Source organism: Halichoerus grypus, chromosome 9, assembly GCF_964656455.1.
Source record: "Halichoerus grypus chromosome 9, mHalGry1.hap1.1, whole genome shotgun sequence".
In the NCBI taxonomy this organism is placed as follows: domain Eukaryota; kingdom Metazoa; phylum Chordata; class Mammalia; order Carnivora; family Phocidae; genus Halichoerus; species Halichoerus grypus.
In genome coordinates, this window is record NC_135720.1 from 113,956,737 (window position 1) to 113,978,252 (window position 21,516).

General features: G+C 41.3%; 1 protein-coding gene and 1 long non-coding RNA gene across 2 annotated transcripts in view; one reads left to right on the top strand and one right to left on the bottom strand.

The window, feature by feature from the left end:
- Positions 1–21,516, top strand: part of NUDT3 (nudix hydrolase 3) — a 119,007-nt gene that overhangs the window by 53,837 nt on the left and 43,654 nt on the right. The window contains exon 2 of the mRNA XM_036115797.2: positions 6,617–6,727. Coding sequence (XP_035971690.1) covers positions 6,617–6,727 — 111 coding nt within the window. The remainder of the gene's footprint in view (positions 1–6,616; positions 6,728–21,516) is intronic.
- LOC144379092 (uncharacterized) lies at positions 6,714–12,173 on the bottom strand. The gene is made up of 3 exons (XR_013441290.1): positions 12,033–12,173; positions 10,446–10,920; positions 6,714–7,019 (listed from the first exon to the last, which is right to left on the bottom strand). It is a non-coding gene; the product is annotated as an uncharacterized LOC144379092 (long non-coding RNA).

Below are 21,516 nucleotides of genomic sequence, written 5' to 3' on the forward strand. Positions count from 1 at the left end.
CCAGTGTGTGGGACTCAATCCCAGAACCCTGGGATCATGACCTAAGCCGAAGGCAGCCACTTAACTGACTGAGCCACCCAGGCTTCCCTGGACTATTCTTTCATTTGCTCATTAAATTTTTATTGGCCACTAATATGGGTCAAGCTCTTTGCTTAAGGCTTGGGCATGAGGTGGTCAACAGAAGAGATCCTTAGACATTTCACTGACCTCTCACACTGTTAATCAGGATAGAGTAGGTTATGATGCAATGACAAATTAACCCTGAAATCTCATTGTTTTAACACAACACAGTTGTATTGCTTGTTACAAGCCACTTTTCAGAGGCTGTGCTCTACACAGGAACTCTTCCATTCAGAGGCCCCAGCTTATAGCTACATCAGCTGGAACTCACTGCATCCTTGGGCACTGTGACAGAGGAAAAGAGAGGCTGGATGGGCTTCTCCCTGCCTCAGCCCAGAAGTGATGTGTGTCCCTTCTGCTCACATTTCCTTAGCCAGAACTAGTCAGATGGCCCCACCTAATAGCAGGGGGCTTGGAATACCATAAACAAGAACATAAAATATCTGGTGAACATTATGGTCTCTGCCACAGTTACTGAAGTATAAACAGTTACCTGACTTCTTGTCTGTCTTATCTACTGGACTTTAAATTTCTCAAGAGCTGAGGCTGTATCTACCTTGCTTTTGTGTCCTAAGCACAAGGGCACATAGTAGGCTTCTGATTTTTGTTGAATAAATGTCCCTCTTGAGCTTGGATTTAACTCAAGTCACTTCCTTTAAGAAACCTTCTCTTACCATCCCTCTACTACCTCCTCCCACACCCCTACCCCCGGCCCCCAGCCTGGGTTAGGTGTCTCTTTTCAATCTTTGTCGTATCCCATGCCTACCTCAACCAAAGCATTCCTCACCTTGTATTATTACTCTTTTTCTTTTCTTTTCTTTTCTTTTTTTCTCCCCCTCTCTGCTAGATACTCATTTCCTTTAGGGCAGGGGCTTTCTTTTTTTTTTTTTTAAGATTTTATTTATTTGAGAGAGAGAACAGAGCGAGCGAGAGAGAACATGAGTGGGGGGGAGCGGCAGAGGGAGAGGGAGAAGCAGACTCCCTGCTGAGCGTGGAGCCTGATGTGGGGCTTGATCCCAGGACCCTGAGGTCATGACTTGAGCCAAAACCAAGAGTCAGAGGCTTAAGACTGAACCACCCAGGTGCCCCTCTTTTATATTCTTTTGAAAATTTGTATTAACGTTTTTAAAATTGCTTTAATAATGCTTAAGAAATAAAACATTACTGGGGCGCCTGGGTGGCTCAGTCGTTAAGCGTCTGCCTTCGGCTCAGGTCATGATCCCAGGGTCCTGGGATCGAGCCCAGCATCGGGCTCCCTGCTCGGCGGGAAGCCTGCTTCTCCCTCTCCCACTCCCCCTGCTTGTGTTCCCTTTCTCGCTGTGTCTCTGTCTGTCAAATAAATAAATAAAATCTTTTAAAAAAACAAAACAAAACATTACTGTTCTAAGCTTAATTAAATCCTTTATGTAAATCTTCCCCCATTAGGTTTATTATTCCTATGGATTTCTTTAGTCTTTCCTTGCATACATGTGTCCCTAATCAATATAATGATTTTCCTCTGGGTCCATGTGGGTAACAACTTGTCCCAGCCCTACCTGTTGACTTCTCCCTGCTCTGTAGGACCACCTGTATCATAAATCCAGGAGTTGGGTGTGGTGTGTTCTATGGGTACATTTACCCATCTCTGCACCAATATCACCTATCTTAGTGATAAGAGTTTCATGAAAGGTCTAATACCTGGTCGTCCAGTCCCCCACTCTGATCTGCCTTGAAATTGCAGAGGTTTAATCTGCAACTGTCATTCCTGGTTTATAATGATGCTTAATGAATTTGTTGAATAAATAACAAATCCTGTGGGGTTTTTTTTTCTCCTTAGTATGTCATTTTCAGATTTAGGAGCTTTGCCATTTAATTTCTTTTCAGATAATTTTATATTTAAAAACCAAGCTTCAGGGGCGCCTGGGTGGCTCAGTCGTTGGGCGTCTGCCTTCGGCTCAGGTCATGATTCCAGGATCCTGGGATCGAGCCCCGCATCAGGCTCCCTGCTCCGCGGGAAGCCTGCTTCTCCCTCTCCCACTCCCCCTGCTTGTGTTCCCTCTCTGGCTGTCTTTCTCTCTGTCAAATAAATAAAATCTTTAAAAAAAAAAAAAAAAATCAAGCTTCAGAATCAGAATTTATTGACCAGAAACACCATTTAGTGTTTTATAAGATAGGAAGGAGTAAAGCCTCTGGCTAAAGTAAAGAATGTTTTGTGTTTTTTTGCAGTAAATTTGCAGTGGGTTGTCAAGGAAACTTAGCCAGGAGAACTGTTTACTGGTAATAGTGTTTGCTTTGAAGTGTGACTACAAAGTAATGAGGCTTGTTTTTCCCAGTGTCAGTGTTATCCGTAGTATTACCTCACATAGTCATACTTTGAATGTGCAAAGTAATAACACTTCCTAGATTACTGATTAATATTTCACGTTGATTCAAAGTTAGAAATTAAATTATACTTTATGTTAGGAATTGTCCCTGTAAAGGTCTTTCATTTGGTCTATAACCTAATTGGATGGCCCTAGTCAGCCTTTCAAGCAAATGCTTAAGTTTAGAATGGCTGCATAACACTTTGCCAAGAAGTGGGAGAACTCTAGGAAGAAATACTACATGTTGTTTATATAACAAATCAGTGAAAGATTAACCCATTTTTCTACTCTTTCTTCTTGAGTTTTCCTTGCAGATTGGATTGTTATGACTTAAATGCCATTGTTAGAGTCTTTGGACGACTTTTTAAAAAAACTTTTTAACTTAAATTAACAAACATGGTTGTGTTTGGGTTTATTTTTATTTTGATAAGGAATTTTTTGGTAAGTTTTTATCTGAATTCTAGTTAGTTAACATATAGTGTAATATTGGTTTCAGTAGAATTTAGTGATTCATCACTTAAATATTAACACTCCGTGCCCAGTCACAAGTGTACTCAATAAAGATTTTTTTAATTTATTTTTTATTTTTTTATTATTTTTTTTATAAGGAATTTTTTTTTTTTTTTTAAAGATTTTATTTATTTATTTGACAGAGAGAGACCAGTGAGAGAGGGAACACAAGCAGGGGGAGGGGGAGAGGGAGAAGCAGACTCCCCGCAGAGCAGGGAGCCCGATGTGGGGCTCAATCCCAGGACCCTGGGATCATGACCTGAGCCGAAGGCAGACGCTTAACGACTGAGCCACCCAGGCGCCCCCAGGAATTTTTTTTTTTAAATGTAAGATTTGCCACAATTATCATGAGATGGGAGAAGGATGTGGCAATGATCCCCTTTTCTTTTATTTCAGCTCTATAATTTAATACTTTATAAAACTAAGGATAACTTTTTGGAAGGCCACTCCCCTGGAGTGTAGACTCTGATGTAGAAAGTAGTAGCACTGACTCCCAAATTTAGCTTTTAAAAATTTACTGTGATCTTAATACCAGTTTTATTTTATTGAGGTGAAGTTAACATAACATGACATTAACCATTTAGAAGTGAATAAGTCAGTGGCATTTAGTACCACTAATTCAGTGGCATTTAGCAACCTTTATACAGTTTCAAAACACTTGGATCACTCCCAAACAAAATCCTGTACTCTCATTAAGCAGTTACTCTCCAATCTTCCCTTCTCCCAGTCCCTGGCAACCAGCAGTTTGCTTTCTATCTCTTTCACATCAGTAGGATCTTACAATATGTGACTTTTGGAGTCTGGCTTTCACTTAGCTTCATGTTTTCAAAGTTGATCCACTGTGTAGCATGTATCAGTGCTTCATTCTTTTTATGTGAGGACTCTTCCTGCACATGTGTATGCCATGTCAGCCATTCATTCATTGATGGACATTTAAGTTGTTCCTGTGCTCTGGCTACAGTGAATAATACTTTTGTGAACATTTATGTATATAAGTATTTGAGCACCTGTTTTCAGTTCTTTAGAGTATATACCTAGGAGTGAGATTGCTAAGTCAGCTGCTAATTTTTTTGGGAGAGAGAGCAAGGGTGGGGTTGCAGAGTGAGAGGGAGAGAGAACCTCAAGCAGACTCCCCACTGAGCGCAGAGCCTGATGTAGGGCTCAGTCTCACTACCGGGAGATCATGACCTGAGCCAAAATCAAGAGTTGAGGAGCGCCTGGGTGGCTCAGTCATTAAGCGTCTGCCTTCGGCTCAGGTCATGATCCCGGGGTCCTGGGATCGAGCCCCGCATCGGGCTCCCTGCTCGGCGGGAAGCCTGCTTCTCCCTCTCCCACTCCCCCTGCTTGTGTTCCTGCTCTCGCTGTCTCTCTCTCTGTCAAATAAAAAAATAAAATAAAAAAATAAAAAGTGTCTTTCCTTTAAAAAAAAATCGAGAGCTGGATGCTTAACTGACTGAGCCACCCAGGCGCCCCTTATGGTAGTTTTTTATTTAACTTTTGAGGAACTGCAAACTTTCCACAGCGTCTGAACTATTTGACATTCTTACCCAATGTTTGAGGGTTCCAGTTTTTCTATATCCTTGCCAGTTCTTGTTATTTTAAAATTATAGCCATTCTTGTGGGTGTAAAGTGGTATCTCATGCCAGTTTTACTTTGCACTTTCCTGGTGACTAATGATGTTGAGCATCTTTTCATGTGCTCCTTGGCTATTTGTAGATCTTCTTTGGAGAAATGCTGCTTGTCTTTTTGTTGTTGTAAGATTTTTTATATTTTTATGTATTCATATTTTGGACAGCAGACCCTTATCAGATAGATGATTTGCAAATATTTCCTCCCATTTGGTAAGTCGTTTTTTCACATTCTTGATCGTGTCCTTTGATGCACAGAAGATTTTAATTTTGATGAAGTCCAATTTATCTAATTTTTGTTGTTGTTCAGGCTTTTGGTGTCATGTCTAAGAATTCGGCATATCTTATCAAAGTCAAGATCATGAGGATTTATTGCTGTTTATTTATCTTTTATTTTTTAAATTATTTTTGTAAGTAAACTCTACCCCCAGAGTGAGGCTCAAACTCATGACCCCAAGATCAAGAGTCACATGCTCTACCAACTGAGCCAGCCGGGCACCTCAGATTTATCGCCGTTTTTAATTTTAGCTCTTACATCTAGATTGTTGGTCCATTTGGAATTAATTTTTGTATGTGGTATGAGGTGGGAATACAATGAGGACTCTTATTTTAAAAACAAAATTTCATAGAACCTTCCACATCATACTTTTAATATCTCTTATATTTACACACCACCCCAAAATTCCCTGTGGGTTTCATATATTATTTTAAATTATTCTGAATTGTGCAAAGCAGAACCTACATACACTTAAAAAATAGTACTTATAAATATAAAGATATTATTTTCTCCATCCACGGACTATATATTGGTGACTGTATATGGATTCATGGATTTCCTTCTTAACTCCTTGGTGCCCACTGAGTCAGCAGATCACAGATTTTGTAGAGGAGCATCAAGAGGCTCTATCATGACATGAAGAAAAGGGATTAAGGATGAAGAAAAAGGTAGAATTTCCAAGGGCCCATATACCTGCAGAAACCTCAAGGGAGAGATGGGAGAGGACTGGAAGGTAGGTCACCGGAAGGCAGTGGTGGAATCTGTAGGGGCTACAGAGGACATAGCATTTTCTTCCAGGCAACAAGGATGACTGCAGAGTAGAAGTGAAGTGCCCAGGGGGAATACGTTTGGAGTAGGGATGGAGGCTCAAAAGAGCTCATCAGAAAGCAACGGTGTAAGGAGCTGTAGAGGATTCTTTTCATTTTGGAAGTAATGCCAACGTAATTCTACCTCCAAAGGAGGGGTCCAGCTAACCCCGTTTAGCATCTGCCCTAGAGAGGGGTAAGGAAAAGGAGCTGGAGACATTCTAGGATTTTATTTCAGCCATAACTAGAATGCTGGTTAAATTTGCATTAGTAAACTATAGTCTGTATCAGGATTTTGTGGGTGTGTTTGGTTGGTTGTCTGCTCATTTCTTAATAAACCTTCCTAGTAAAAAAAATTCTGGTTTTATCTCAGCTGAAAGCATGATGAAATTTTCCAACTTTACATGTAGATGAGGGAGTTGGGTTCTCAGTGCACACTTAGAACTTCGGGTGGTGCATTGTATTGGCTTGTGGCCATTGGATGGACCAGGAGCTGGAACACATGGGAGTGACAACCTGGTAGGGAAGGTGTTGGGACTATGGTGCCAACCAGGGCTAAGGATTTCTTTGCTTCTGGCCAGCTCTTCACAGTGCTCAGGCTTATCAGTACTCTTCCTGCTCCCCCCCCCCACCTTGTCAACTCTGTTCAAAGATCTTTAGGGAAAGGAACAAAGGAGAGGATAGATAGCACAAGTGCCTGAGAGCCTGAAGGAAGGTAGAGGTAATGGCCACTGGTTCACATGTCCTTCTGCTTTTACAAGCTGGATTGTCTACTCTTTCCACTAGAAACGAAAGCTAGCCTACAAGTCACCTGGAGAGGTATAAACAAAAAGTAGGTCTTGGGTGCTTCTACTTTGTGTTGTTTAGAGTCTGAGTTTGTACAAATGTTTCTTTTTTCTTTTTAACTGTCCATGTGACCTCTGTGACTTTCAGGTGTTACTGGTGAGCAGTAGTCGCCATCCAGACCGCTGGATTGTCCCTGGGGGAGGCATGGAGCCCGAGGAGGAGCCGAGTGTGGCAGCAGCCCGTGAAGTCTGTGAGGAGGTATGCGCTCAGAAAGAAGGGCATGGTAGGACCTTGTAATCATGAATCTGTCATGTCTGCGGAGTTCTTTAATTCATCACCACTCACTGAATAAACATACTCATGATCACAGAAAGAAGGCATTTAACGGTTACCATGTGCTTCCTTGATTAAAGGGGTGATTGGGTTGTGACATGGTGATGTGTGTCGGACACTCTGTGCAGAGAGAAGGCTCCAGTAGTGACTGTATCTAATTATATCAGACAGTCTTCGGTGATTTCCCATGGAGCTCTTTCAGCATTGCCTCTGTTATCTGGGATAGAAGATCAAGAACAAACAGTTCATCAGCCCTAAGAAATAAGAGGGACAGGCAGTGTTGATAGAAATGGCTCTTTCTCATTAATGAGGAGGAGGAGGAGGAGGAGGAGGCCATTGTTCTCCTCTGCTTCCTGGGTCCTGGCCATAGAACAGTGGCTGAAGCAGCAGTTCTGTTATTAATAGTGCCGTTAGAGAGATAATAGTATCTTCTTTGTTATTTAGTCACACACGATATGCAGCATATATGTACTGAGTTCCTGGGCCATGCCCAGTATATCTTATTAGATCCTCTAGAATAAGTAGTCAGAAAAAGTAAAGTCTGGGACCCTTCGTTCCCTTACTTCAAGGGCTTACGGTTTGATTGGGGAAACTGAGAAACAGATTGCAGTTCAAGACCAGGAGGAAGGGATAACATTCCTCCAGAGCCTGTTGTGGCGACACTGTGCCGTGCTCTGCTTATGTTATTTTATTTCACTGAAGACTCCTGACGAGGTGGTGTAAGTTTTATCACCCCTATTTACTTGCCCTGGCCACATGGCTAGTGCTTTTCTTTATTCCAGAGGGAATTTAAAACTGATTCTAAGGACATATAAAATAGCACTAAGAACAAGTCTAAATCCTACGTTTCTTTTGGGTTCAGCCCTTGGCAGAAGTCCTCTGAAACTAATCTCACCCTTGGAATACTTAAGGAATTCTTCCTTCACTCTGAAGTCCTACGGACTTGTGTTGGCTCATATCCCTGTCGTTTTATCATATATCTGGTGTCCATAACTAGGCTATAATCTCTGAGAGCAAAAAGTATGTTTTGTAGTTTAAATCCTCCCTGTGTGTGCGCACTACACAGCTAGGTGAATGGAAAGTAATACATGCTTCTGTGACAGGTGGAGCAATGGATGGTACAGTAAAAGTCCTGAAGAAATGCCCTTAATGGAAATGATCTGAGCTTAGGGAGCGATCTTGTCAGAGAGGATGTGACAGGCATTCTCACATAGTAAGAATTGGTGTCCTCCTTTCTTATTAGACCCGAGGAGTACAGTGGCCTGGAGGGGCAGATGTGATTCTGCACTCTGCCTTCCTAGGCCTGAGCGCACCAGAATCTTTGCCTGCTCCTTTCTGGAGGCTTGACTATTCACGTAAGTGTGGCAGGGTCAATTGGTGGACCTAAGCTGCGTAACTTTAATTCAGATCAGTTGACTCCTGTAGGATCTAAGGCACCTAAAGCAAAAGTGATGTTTGAAAGAGCTTCCGTGGCAGTTGTAGATTCAGAAAGGTGGTCGGAAGACCTGAAATACAGTGATGGTTCTACAATAAAGAGCAAGAGAAAAGTTCAGAGACTTTGTGCAAAACTTGCTACTTGGTTTTAGGAGTTGGGGCCAATCTGACTGCTGTACCTTTGTGGAGCACATGGATTTGGCCTCTGTCTCCGGAGAGCTTATATCAGTTGCCGTTACTGTTGCTGGATTCTGACTTATTACAGTTGACTCATCCGTGGGTTATACACGTGCAGCGAAGATGGAGAGAACTAGGTGACTGGAGTAGAAATGCAGTGAGGGGCAGGAAAGGGTGTAGAGCACTCTCTTAACCCTTTGTTTCCTGGAAGTGCTATCTGGCCCTTCAGTCCGGTGAGAGGGAGGCTGCACTGGGGGTGGGGCAGAGGGTAGTGACAGCACAGACAACAGATCCTGTCCTCAGATGTTCAGGATCCCTGTTCCCTCCTGTCCACATGGGGTCCCATGCTTGAAATTAGACCATGCTCGACTCTGAGGAAGTCAGAGGAGAGTCATACCACACCCTATACTTTATTCCAGCATTATTGAAAGGATAAATGTCTGAGAACTGCTTGCAACTTTAGAATACGGTACCAAATAAATCAAATGTTTGCACAAACAATAAAAATTAGTGAAATGTCATTACAGAAACAAACATTCCAGTGGCTTCTATCAAAATAAAATAGAGGGGATGGTTTTTCCAATTCCACATCCATCAACAGAGTACAAGACTTGGAATCAGAGAGGATGTAATATATATATATATATATATTTTTTTTTTTTTTTTTTTTTTAAATTGCCGTTGAAGGGTAGCTTTTGTAAGCAGAAATCGCTATTCCGGGTTTACTTAGATTTCAAAATGTTACGACTTTTGTAAAGTGCACTTTCAAAAACTTAGTTTTTTTTCATAATGCTTACAGCTCTGATTGCTCTATATACAAACATAGGAGATTTTACTAGTCACTTTTGGATAATACTAGAACAGTTAATTGAAGAGCTTCAGATATTTCAAATTGGATTCATACAGCTAAATAGAAGTGCTTTCTAAAGAACTTCAGTTGTCTGACTTAAAAATCTGATCAAGCTCTTCAACAAAATGTCCTGTGAATCTCATATATTAAACTTACAGGCTCCTCAGTCAGTGGCTCATGTGACTCTTGATCTCAGGGTTTTGAGTTAAGCCCCACGCTGGGTGTAGAGAGTACTTAAGTAAACAAATATTTAAAAAAAAAAACTTACAAATGAGGTGAGTCTTAGATTTTTTTATTCTCATAATATATGTAAACTTACTAAGATTTTCAACTTAACACAAGTCAGAAAGAAATTATTCAATTATATTTTCAAAACCGAGGTTACAATCTAATAGGCCAAGATTTTTTGTTTTTTGTTTTTTGTGTTTAAGTAATCTCTATGCACAATGTGGGGCTCAAAACTCATGACCCTGAGATCAAGAGTCGCGTGCTCTGCTGACTGAGCCAGCCAGGCGCCCTAGGCCAAATTCTTTTACACATTACAAAATCATAAAATATGTCTGCACTCCTTCTTAACGGAGAAGTATCTTACGATTTTGATTCTCTTAAACATTTCTGTATTTCATTCTAAATATTTCCAGGATTGAAAGACACTTCCCCACCAAAGAAACCAGGCCCTCCCTGTTAAGTGAGGCCAAGACTCTTGGGTGGCCTGGTTGGAAATGCTGATCTAGATCTAGTCCACTGTTGCTCTATCAAGACTCTGTAACTTCAAAAGGCTGGTGGTCGTAGAGTCCACACAGGGCTGGAGTGTGTACCGAGCGAACACTCTGCAGTATCTGGCACACCTGACTAACTTTATCCTTCAGCCTGAAAGGTCCTTCAGGCTCCGTCAAGTCTTTGATAGAGGACTCACTGTTCTTCCTGTGTGTTTCCCTTGCGGTCTGTACTTCTAGCATCGTGGTGTCTGTCATGCTATGATACTGCTTGATTAATTGTCTTCTGTGCTAGACTTTACACCTGTGTAGTCGGGTACCATCCTTTTTTGCTCATTGTTTAATCCTCAGTGCTTAACACGTAGCAAGTACCTAACAAAATAAACATTTCAGTTATTGACGGGACTACTAGAGTAGCCCCATAAATACGAGGGAGGCCCTTTTGGGTTGTCAGGACTAAACATACCTGTAGGTCTCTCAGATGAGGAAGAATACAGCAGGGTCACAGCAGCTGTCCAGCCAGGCTGCGCAGGACTGGAAACTTGGGTCACAGGGCGCAGGCAGGCCCCGCCCACGGTGGCTGGACCGACAGCAGGAGTGCAGTGTGGCCCCTGTCTTCCACGGTGGATGAGCTGCCTTTCTAATCTCTTCTCAGCCTCCTGGCTTCTGCTCACCGCTTTCTGCATTTTCCCTCCTGAGTGCACCATTTACCTGTCTGCGCATCTCACATGCAGCCTTCCCAGCAGAGATGACCTGACCTGTGGGCGCAGCTGCCAGGCGACATTATCAGCTCCTGGCCATTTTGAGGATGTTTGCCTTCACTTTGCTTTGGTTGCTGATCTCTTAGTTCTCTTGCTGTGCTCAGAGCGCCGAGCTCAGGTGCTGTGCAAGAATGGCAGCTCGCACTTCAGAACACCTGCAGCAGCTTTACTTCAAGGATCCTGTGTATGTAGTAAAAAAATATTTACTAACACAGGAAAATGTTTGTAACGCATTCCTAAGTGGTCAAAGCAGACTATGAAACAGTATTTATAATATGAAACCATTTACTGGAAAAGAAATGTGTGTGTCTGTTTGTGTAGAAAAATAAATAACACTGCTTGCACACCTGCTAGGTGCCAAGCTCTGTTCTATGCGTTTTGCAAATGTTGCCTCATTTAATCCTCTCCAGACCCTATGAGATAGTGGAACTGTTACTGTCTGCATTTAGGGGTGAGAAAAAACAGGTTCGATGAGATTAAGTAGTTTGTCCAAATTGCGCCCAACCAAGGGTGCTCAAGGTAACATTTGAATCCAGAACATCTAGTCTCAGCACCTGCACACCTCTAAATGCTATGCTCCTTGAAAGAGTGTCTACCAAAATGTTCACGGTGGTTATCTTTGGGTTAGCTCAGAGATTACCAAGTTTTCTGCATTGAACATATTTTATTACTAGAAAAATGTTCTGTATCAACATGAATGGAGTGAAATTATTAAGTAGTCTTGTCATGGCCTTGTTGGGCCAAGATACCATTAAACTCAATCTGTTCGGAGGCTTTGTTTAACCCAGCTTAAAAATTTCAGCATATTGGCTGAATTTCAGAAACCAATAAATCTGTAGCACTTGAAACATTGGCAGTCACATTTCAAGGGCTAAAATACTCCTTTTTGGAAACGCCTCCATTTTTTAGCTGCTTATGGTCAGAATCCTATTATAGTGACCACTCAGAGAGTGGGAGGGCTGAGGCTCTCTCCCAGAGCCACCCAGGGGCCATGGTAACAGTGCGTCTCAAGCCCAGGGCAGCAAAGCCTGGTGTGAGCCAGCCATGTGACAGCCTCTGTAATCAAAAAGAAAAGCACCTCTTTGTGTAGTTTTCAGAGCTATTCTTTCTTGCTAATTCAATAGGAAAGGTAAAACTGTTGGCTGACAGGGAAAGGGAGAGAAACTAGATCTGAGACCGTTCTGTCTCTGTTCATTTGTTTTATTCCCCATTCTCACCTCGGGCGAACCCAGAGTGTTATCACCAAGATAAGAACATCTGAAAACAGAATCGGGAGAAAAATATGTGCATACCTTCCAGTGTGTCCTCTTCAAGGATGACAAAGATGGGTGCCTTCTGCCTTTAGAGAAGTGTAGTCAGTGATGACAATTGAAAATATGTGGCCAAATGCCAGTTCCTTTTATCTGTTGCTTCACGTCTGGACAAGGCCTGTGTCCACAGAGCCATTTCCCGGCATCTGTAGGCAGCCTGATCACGAATCTGTGACATAGGCACAGCTTTAAAAAAAAGTGTAGCTTGTTCTCGGACTTCCTCACTTGTGTCATAATATCACACTGTTCTGCCACTCCTCTGGCTCTTCACCACCTGCCGCTTGCCATATCAACTCACCACCTTGGACATGTCTTCAGTTTAGTGAGGTCTTCTGATACTTCCCTATACTTCTTGCTGCCCTTTCTCAAGTTTTTAATACACTGTTCAAAAAAGTAAAAATGTCACGGCACGTTTGACTTAATTCACCTTCATTTAGGAAAGTTTTTTTGAATGGCTAGGTGCCTTATACTATCAAGGGTCACGGTTGCCTCCAGGGTACAGAGGGGCTTTGTCCTTATCTCTAGCCTTACTGGTCTTACATCATCCTATCAAGAATTTATTGTGACCCTTCTTGAGATCATGGAAGATGCTGTAGTGAACTTTATTTTTAAAATCTATAGCTTCTTTTTTTTTTTTTTTTTTTTAAAGAGAGTGCATGCACAAGCCGAGGAAGGGGTGTTTAGGGAGGGCAGAGGAAGAGAGAGAATTTTAAGCAGGCTTCACACTTAGCACAGAGTCCAATGCAGGGCTCAATCTCACACCCCTGAGATCGTGACCTGAGCCAAAATCAAGAGTCAGATGCTTAACCACCTGAGCCACCTAGACACCCCATAAAAAATCTATATCTTCTTGGGACACCTTGGTGACTCACTTGCTTAAGTATCTGACTTTGGTCAGGTCATGATCTCAGGGTCCTGGGATCAAGCCCTGCATTGGGTTCCCTGCTCAGTGGGGAGTCTGCTTCTCCCTCTCCCTCTGCCCCTCCTCCCTGCTCATTCTCTCTCTCTCTCAAATAAATAAAATCTTTTAAAAAAAAAATCTGTATCTTCTTATCCCAGTTCTTGTACTGTGTGTTCCCTGTCTCTGCAAAAAAAAAAAGTTTGTACTCTCTAATATATGTGTCCTGGCGACTAGAAAGCTCCATATGGAACCTCAGAACTGTCTCTAAAGGAGAAGCAGTATTTCATGGCTCGTGTTATATACAAGGAGAACATTTAAAAAGCCTATAACTACTTGGAAATAATTTAAGATACTGTTTTGTCACCGTTTCTCTTTAGGTCATAAGTGTTTGACTCTGAAGTGGAGAAAAACATGAAGGCTCTGTGTGACTGTGTTATATTTTCATCTTTATTTTTTGGCCTCAGCCTGAATTGTTGTGAATGGAAGGTGGGGATAGGGTACACAGAATTTATTATGGAAATAACATGATTCTTTTTAAATCCCAGACTTTAATCACAAAATATATATCAGAATATATTAAAAATATTTTAATCAGTTTAACGAGATAGGTAAAAGGTGGAGAAGTAATGTCAGGGACCAGGGGTCCTCCAGCTCATAAGCTTGTAGGGAAGTGGATAAGCAGTTGACAGTGGGTGTAGCAGTAACCATGTGGGGAGAGCCTGCTCTGGTCAGGGGGCAGTTCCTACTCAGGCCTAGCCATGAGTTGTCATGTGGCAGTCAAGACCCAGTATGGTTCTGATGTTTCAAGAGAATCTTGAAAGCTAGATTCTCATGTGAGAGCTCCTGATCTTTTAATATAGACAACTAATTTTTTTTTTTAAATATTTATTTGAGAGAGAGAGCACGAGCAGGGGAGGAGCCGAGGTAGAAGCAAACTTCCCACTGAGCAAGGAACTCAGAACAGGGCTTGATCCCAGGACCCCGAGATCACAACCCAAGCTGATGGCAAATGCTTAATGGATTGAGCCACCCAGACACCCCTAATTTTTTTTTTTTTAAAGACACAGAAACACACAGGGTGGAAGGTGGGGGAGGGGAAGAGGGAGAGAGAGAATCTTAAGCAGGCTCCACACCCAGTGCGGAGCCCGAAGGGGGCCTCGATCTCACTGACCCTGAGATGATGACCTGAGCCAAAATCAAGAGTTGGAGGCTTATCCAACTGAGCCACCCAGGCACCCCTAGGCAACTAATTTTTAAAAATTGTTTCCAAAACATTAATCAAAATAATACATGCATATGGATTAAAACAACAGTAGTAATACTAAAAGGCCCATAATGAAAAACAACCAGGGCTGCAACGTCGGGCTCTGTGCTCAGCAGGGAGTCTGCTGGAGATTCTTTCTCTCTCTCAAATAAAAATAAATAAATCTTAAAAAAAAAAGAAAACAACCAAAACATGTGTTCTTAATGAAGTAAATGAGCTGTGTTTCAGATTTTTACTTTAGTTTCAACTGTAAAGTGATAAGCTCCAGCTTCTTTGAAGAAGACGGTTTTTATTTTTCAGTCTCCTAAATGATAAGTAAAAGCAAATAAAGGTTTTTAATCTTGGCAGTATTTCACTGTTTAATGGAAATGTTAATATGAGAAAATACATCCAGATGTAAATGACTGTAAATCAAGAGAGACCATAAATCAACCTAATTTGTTGAAAAGCAGGTTTCATTTAAATACTGTTCTCTGAATTTCCAGGATTTAATTTTTAAGAAATTTAAAATTACATGAATATGAGCTGTTAATGATAAGGTATGGCTATGTGCACCTATAGATTTATCTTAAAAATAGGTATAAAAATAGGCAAAGAAGTTTTCTGTATATTTGAACTTTTTCAAAATAAAAAGTTGGTCAGAAAGAGTCATAAGTGCTTATTATGTGCCAGCTATATTCAGATCTTGAGGAGGAAACTATGAAGTACGATATGCTGGATTCCACTTTCCTTAAGACAGATTGTGTTTTTGTTAAGTACTATCGAGTCTTTATTTTTATTTGGGAAAGAAGATATTTTTAGCTCATTTGGTCACAGCATTATAGAATGCAAGAATCATCATGTCTCTTAAAACATCTTATTCTGATAGTTAATTCCTTTTAAATATTTTTTTTTTCTTAGGTGGGGGGCAGAGGGAGAGAATCCCAGGCAGGCTTCACACTCAGCACAGAGCCCAACCCTGGGCCCCATCTCACGACCCTGAGATCATGACCTGAGCTGAAATCAAGAGTTGGACGCTCAACCGGCTGAACCTCCAAGGCACCCCCCTTTTAAAGAATTTAATAGGAAATGTGGTTCAGTGATGAAAACTTTCAAGAAATTTTTGTTTACCTAATATGGACGTATATTTTTGCATGTGGAAGCATCTTTATTCTGACCTCTTAAGAAAGCATATATACAAAAAGGCAGTAAAAGAAGAGCTTTTCCTTAGAAAAAATAATTTTGAATATATAAAATGAACAGAGAAAGCATACCATGTTTTAGTGTGGAAGCCTGTGTGAGGCTGTTTTATGTTAGAGGACAGAATGAATCCTGCAGATCACTGGCAAAGGCCCTTAAGTAAATCCGTATTGAATCTCCTGTTTCTGGCAGCTGAGAACTTGGAAAAGGCCTTTCCTCTCAGTTACAGTTCAGGGATGAAAGGAGACCTTGGCATAGACACCACCTCCAGTGAAGGGCCTGGGTGAGGCGTGTTGTGCTAATCCTCGTGCTCAGCTTTTACTCTGTGCTCACGTGGCCGAGAGTGTAATTCAACTCTGGCCCTAGAGCTAGGAGGCCTCTCTTCTTTCAGAGGAGGGCACCTCTCCACTCTTACGAAATGGGAAACGGCTCCTCCTGGGTTACTTCCATGATTACTTCTAGGGTCAACCTTAAATGATTGACAATTTTGGGGGCACCTGGGTGGCTCAGTCGTTAAGCGTCTACCTTCAGCTCAGGTCATGATCCCAGGGTCCTGGGATCGAGCCCCGCATCGGGCTCCCTGCTCAGCGGGAAGCCTGCTTCTCCCTCTCCCTCTCCCCCTGCTTGTGTTCCCTCTCTCTCTGTTGAATAAATAAATAAAATCTTTTTTAAAAAGTGACAATTTTTAGCGACTGTCATTTGGCTTTTGCAAAAATACTGCATAGATACTCTCAGCTTTATGAAAAGTGGTATTCAAAATAACACACATATTTGTGTTAGTGAGCATTTTAGTTTAAATATATAGGTGCTTTAGACTATGAATTTCCATTAGAGTGGTCTGTAAAACTTTTCAACTTAAAAATAGAAATAGTATAATCTGAGCAGTGCTGAGGGGGCGCCTGGCTGGACTAGTCAGTGGACACTGCTCTTGATCTCGAGGTCGTGAGTTCGAGCCCCATGTTGGGTGTAGAGATTACTAACAGTGCTCTTAATCTGCGGGCTTTTGTGCTCTCCTTGTAGCACTTAGTGAGGTTGTTAGCATAGCCAGTTTGATTACTTGATTAAACTGGTGACGACTATAGCTCACCATTTTTCTGATTATGGGAAAATAATTCATGTTCCTAGCAGAATGAAGATCCAGAAAGCACAAAGAGGACAATATATTACCATAATTCCACAGCTGACTATATTTTCCTCAACGTTTTAATCAAATTTTTCAAACTTATAAGAAAAAATTTTAAATAGTAGAACAAACACTGTATACCTTCTTCTAGATCTATCTGTTGACTTTTTGCTTTATCTCTATACATACTTTTTTTTTTTGGCTATGCCATTGAAAAGAAGTCATATATATTATGACCTATCACCTCTCAATTCTGTTCTTTAGCATGCATCTTTTTAGAATAAAGCCAGTTCCCTCCATTACCACATACCATTGTCACACCTAAGAAAATTCATAATTCCATAATGTCTGTCTGTCTCTCCCCTAAAAAAAAAAAAAAGAGTCCAGGGTAGTTGTCTAATAGAATATCTCATGTTCTGGTTTTGTTTGATTGTTTCTTCTTGCTGTCCTTTAACTTTCTTCCTTATCCCCTGTATTTATAGCAACTTCGTTTTGAGCAGTGCTGTCCAGTAGAACTTTCCTGAAATTATGTATTTGAACTGTCCAGTGTAGTAGCCACTAGCCAGCCATATATGGCTACTTAAAATTTAAAAAAAATTTAAGATTTTATTTATTTATTTGAGACAGAGCAAGCAAGAGAGAGTGAGAGCACACGAGCAGGTGAGGGGCTTAGGGAGAGGGAGAAGCAGGCTCCCTGTTCAGCCTGGGGCTCAATCCCAGGACCCTGGGATCATGACCTGAGCTGAAGGCAGACGTTTAACTGACTGAGCCACCCAGGCGCCCCTACAATCAAAATTTTAAATTCATTTCCTCAGTCACGCTAGCTACGTTTCAAGTGCTCCTTAGCTGCATGTTAATAATGGCCATCATACTAAACAGCACAGGGCTAGAGGCTTAATTAGATTTAGGATAGACATTTTTTGATAGGTTGCTGCATAGGTGATGCCACGTGCTTCCTAGTATTTAACATCAGGAGATGCATAATGTCAGGTTGCCTGGGCATTAGTGATAAAATGTTTGATCAGGTTGTTGCTGACAGATCTCTCTATCGTAGCAGGGCATCTCCGCCTATGCAACAGAATTGCTAAGTAATCTGTTGAGTAATGCTTCCACGCTGTGTGAATATCCTGTCTCCCAGCAATCTTTCAGCTAGTAGTTTTAGCATCTTCCGATGATCTTACCAAATAGATCCTTACAGTAGAGACTAAAGTACAATGACTTTCTAATTTTGTTTTTTAATTAGCTGAAATTCTTCTGTAAGGGAAAGCTTTTTTCCTCATTCCTCTTCCATGCTCCTTGCCTTCCCACTTTTTTCTTCTTATTTTATTTTTAAGATAGGCTCCACGCCCAGTGCAGAGCCCAGCTCGGGGCTTAAACTCACAACTCTGAGATCAAGACCTGAGCTGAGATCAAGAGTTGGACACTTAACCGACTGAGCCACCCAGGTGCCCCTTTTTTTCTTACTTTAAATACCCCTCTGGGCCCATGGATCTTAATTTTTCTTCATTGTATTATGGTCAGTTACAGTCTTTATTCGCTTTGCTTTAATTCTCAGATTATGCTTTAATAATTGCTTTAATGTCTCAGATTTGGTCAGTGTGTACCCTTTCAGGCAACCTCCTATGTACTTTTGAGTCCTTCCTTGCTCTGTAAATGCAGTAAAGTTATTGCCAAGCTCAGCTTGAACAGAGACCTGTTGTCAACTATTTCTCCAGAGAGTTTCCTTTTTTTTTTTTTTTTTTTAAAGATTTTATTTATTTGACAGAGAGAGACACAGTGAGAGAGGGAACACAAGCAGGGGGAGTGGGAGAGGGAGAAGCAGGCTTCCCACGGAGCAGGGAGCCTGATGCGGGGCTCAATCCCAGGACCCTGGGATCATGACCTGAGCCAAAGGCAGATGCTTAACAGCTGAGCCACCCAGGCGCCCCCAGAAAGTTTTCTTTTAGTGGAGAATGTTATTTTGAAACCAAAGTTGGTGCTTGGTGTGCTTACTGATACTAGGATGTCATGAGCTCCTCCAAGGCCCTTTTAGTAGACAGTAATAGAAAGCATATTAAAAAAGAAAAATCGTGATTTCATGTTAATATTTCCACTTCAAATTTAACATTACAGGGGTTTTTTTTCCTTTTATTTGTATTATCTCTTTTAAGATACTGGTTTTTAATAACATTTTAATGTTATTGGTTTCTAATAACATTATTTGCTTTTTCATATTATAAAATAATATGAATGTATTCACATCATTGATACTTTCAGGAGAAGTATTAGGAGCCTGACAATGTAAAAAAAAAAAAAAATTTAGGGAGGGGTACTCTTAGGGGTAGAATTAGCCCTTGTTGCTAATTTGGATTATTTAGGGGTTGGATCTGGGTTGGTTTGAATTGGTAGTAAATGACAAGATGATATTAAAGAGGAAGTAATTGGCACCAGCAGGGAGGTATCACTTACCTTTTCTTTGTAAACCTGGGTTATAATTTGCTTTACATTAGGGACAGTTACCTAATATAACCCTTCTTTACCCCATTTGGGGGCCACTTTCAGGCATAGGGATAGTAGAATAAGTTAGGAAATATGACCTAAGAACTGAGTAGGAGGTTTTGTATTGGTTCTGTGTAGATTTTTTTGTCTGTAGATGTCTTCCATTGTGTGTGTCCTTGAGGTTGGAGGCATGGTATAGGGAGTACACTGTCCTCTTACATTTGCAAATGATTGTTTAGATTGGAGTGGTTCTCAAGCTTGTCATTTGGATTCAGGCTTAGATTGTTAAAACCAGGTTTTCCACCCACAGAAATGTGTGGCAGGAGTTTGAAAAGTCACACAGGATAGTTCTTGGTGAGACCAGCCTTCTTATTGCTGGTAGTGCAGCACTTCTGGTCCCCTCCAGTCATCATGATAACCAGAAACACTCGTACATTTCCACAGTGCCCTTGGAGACAGTCGCATTTGTGGAAAACCTCTATGTTGAATGATCTGGGAGTTCCTTTTGTCCTCCAGATCCCAGTTGCTTAGTTACTCATGCTTAATTGGTAACTATTTGTCAGACTCCTGCTGTAGGCTTGGTTAGGGTTAGGACTCATGTCCTGAACATGGCAGATGATGTAGAAGGAAAGAATAGGTCATGAATACAGCAAGGTGGTAGAGAGCCTTGACATCCTGGCAGAGGAGTTCGTAGTTAAGAAGGTTCTGGTACTTGGGTATCTTGGTGAATGTGTAGTACTGCTCAGTGACCTGCAAACTCATGGAATGGAGAAAGAAAGATAATGATTGAAGAAAAGTGGTTCTTCCCTGGGCTTTCCCAGTTCTAAGTGGAGAGGAAATGGTAGGTGAAAAAAATACATACTCCATCTCACTAGTCATCAGATAAATGCCAGCTAAAATAAGCTGGTATCTTTCTTCTATCAAATTAGCCAAGACTTAGAAAACTAATCTATCCATGATGATGAAGGAGGCACCATGTATTAAGAGCCTTAAAAATGTCTATACTGGGGGTGCCTAGGTGGCTCAGTCGGTTAATCATCCAACTCTTGATTTTGACTCAGGTCATGATCTCAGGGTCATGGGATTGAGCCCCATGTCGGGCGCTGCACAGAGTCGGCTTGTCCCTCTCCCTCTGCTCCTCCACTCTCTGTCTCTCTCTTTCTCTCTCTAATAAATGAATCTCTCTTTTTTAAGATTTTATTTATTTGAGAGAGAGAGAAAGCACATGAGCAGGGGACAGGGGCAGAGGGAGGGGGAGAAGCAGCCTCCTCACTGAGCACAGAGCCTGGTGCGGGGCTCAATCCTAGGACCCCGAGATATGACCTGAGCCGAAGGTAGACACTTAACCGACTGAGCCAGCCGGGAACCCCACCCTCTCTAATAAGTAAATCCTTTAAAAAAATATCTGTAGTGTTTTCGGGGCACCTGGCTGGCTCAGTTGGAAGAGCATGCGACTCTTGATCTCCGGGTCTTGAGTTCAGCCCCACGTAGGGTTTAGAGATTACTTAAATTAAAATGTCTATACTCTTTTGGACACTGTACACCAGTCATTGCAAGTGCTTTCCATTTCAGGACACACCACACATCTGACATAATACATGTGATTCCCTCCAGCTAGAAAGCTCACCCTGTTCCCTTGCCACCTGGGCACACTTCTTTGAGTTTTCAGTGCAGTCACTTCATTTTATGGAAGCTTTCATGAATTTCAAGGCTGATACTTAGGTGCTTTTCCAACCATCCCATTGTAATGTAAGTTTCAAGTATGTTTTTCCTGTGTATTCTTACTCAATATGGACATTCTGCAAAACAGAAAAGTAAAAAGAACAAATTTAAATTTTTTATATTCCCCACTGGTAACATTTTGGTGTATTTCAACTTCTGTGTGTTTTTGCTTGTCAGCCTTCCAACTTGACTGTAAGCTTCTCAGTGGTATCCTTACATATCGGATATGAACAGTCAACTGGGGGTTCATAAGAAATAGAAAATAAAAAAGAGGAGGCAGGGGTTTTCTGACTTTACTCTTTGCTCTCATTTTCTGTTTTCCCACCTCTTCTCCCTCCTGCCTCCTCTCTTACCATGGGCTCAGAGACCTTGACCAAATCTTGTGACTAACTTTTTGGTTCATGTTTGAGCCCGGCATTTTTGCTTCTAAGTATCTGCAGAGAAATGCTTATTCACGTAAGCATGTACAGGAGGTTCATCCCAGTTTTAATGTGTAATAGCAAAAACCAGAGACGATCTAAATGCCCATCAATAGGAGAATTATTCCTCAGTTGTGGCATATTCATATTACGTGTTACCATCCAGCAGTTTAAATAATAAAGGAAATCTACATATCTCAACACGGAGAGCTTTCAGAGACATTTAGTGAAATGAAATGGCAAGTATGATTGATTTGTGCAAAATAAAATGTCCTAAAACATATTTGTATATGTGCATATGTATAATGTATGTGAATACTTAGAATGGAGGCTGGAAAGAAAACCACTAAACTGATTAGAGTGATTACCTCTGGGGAGGG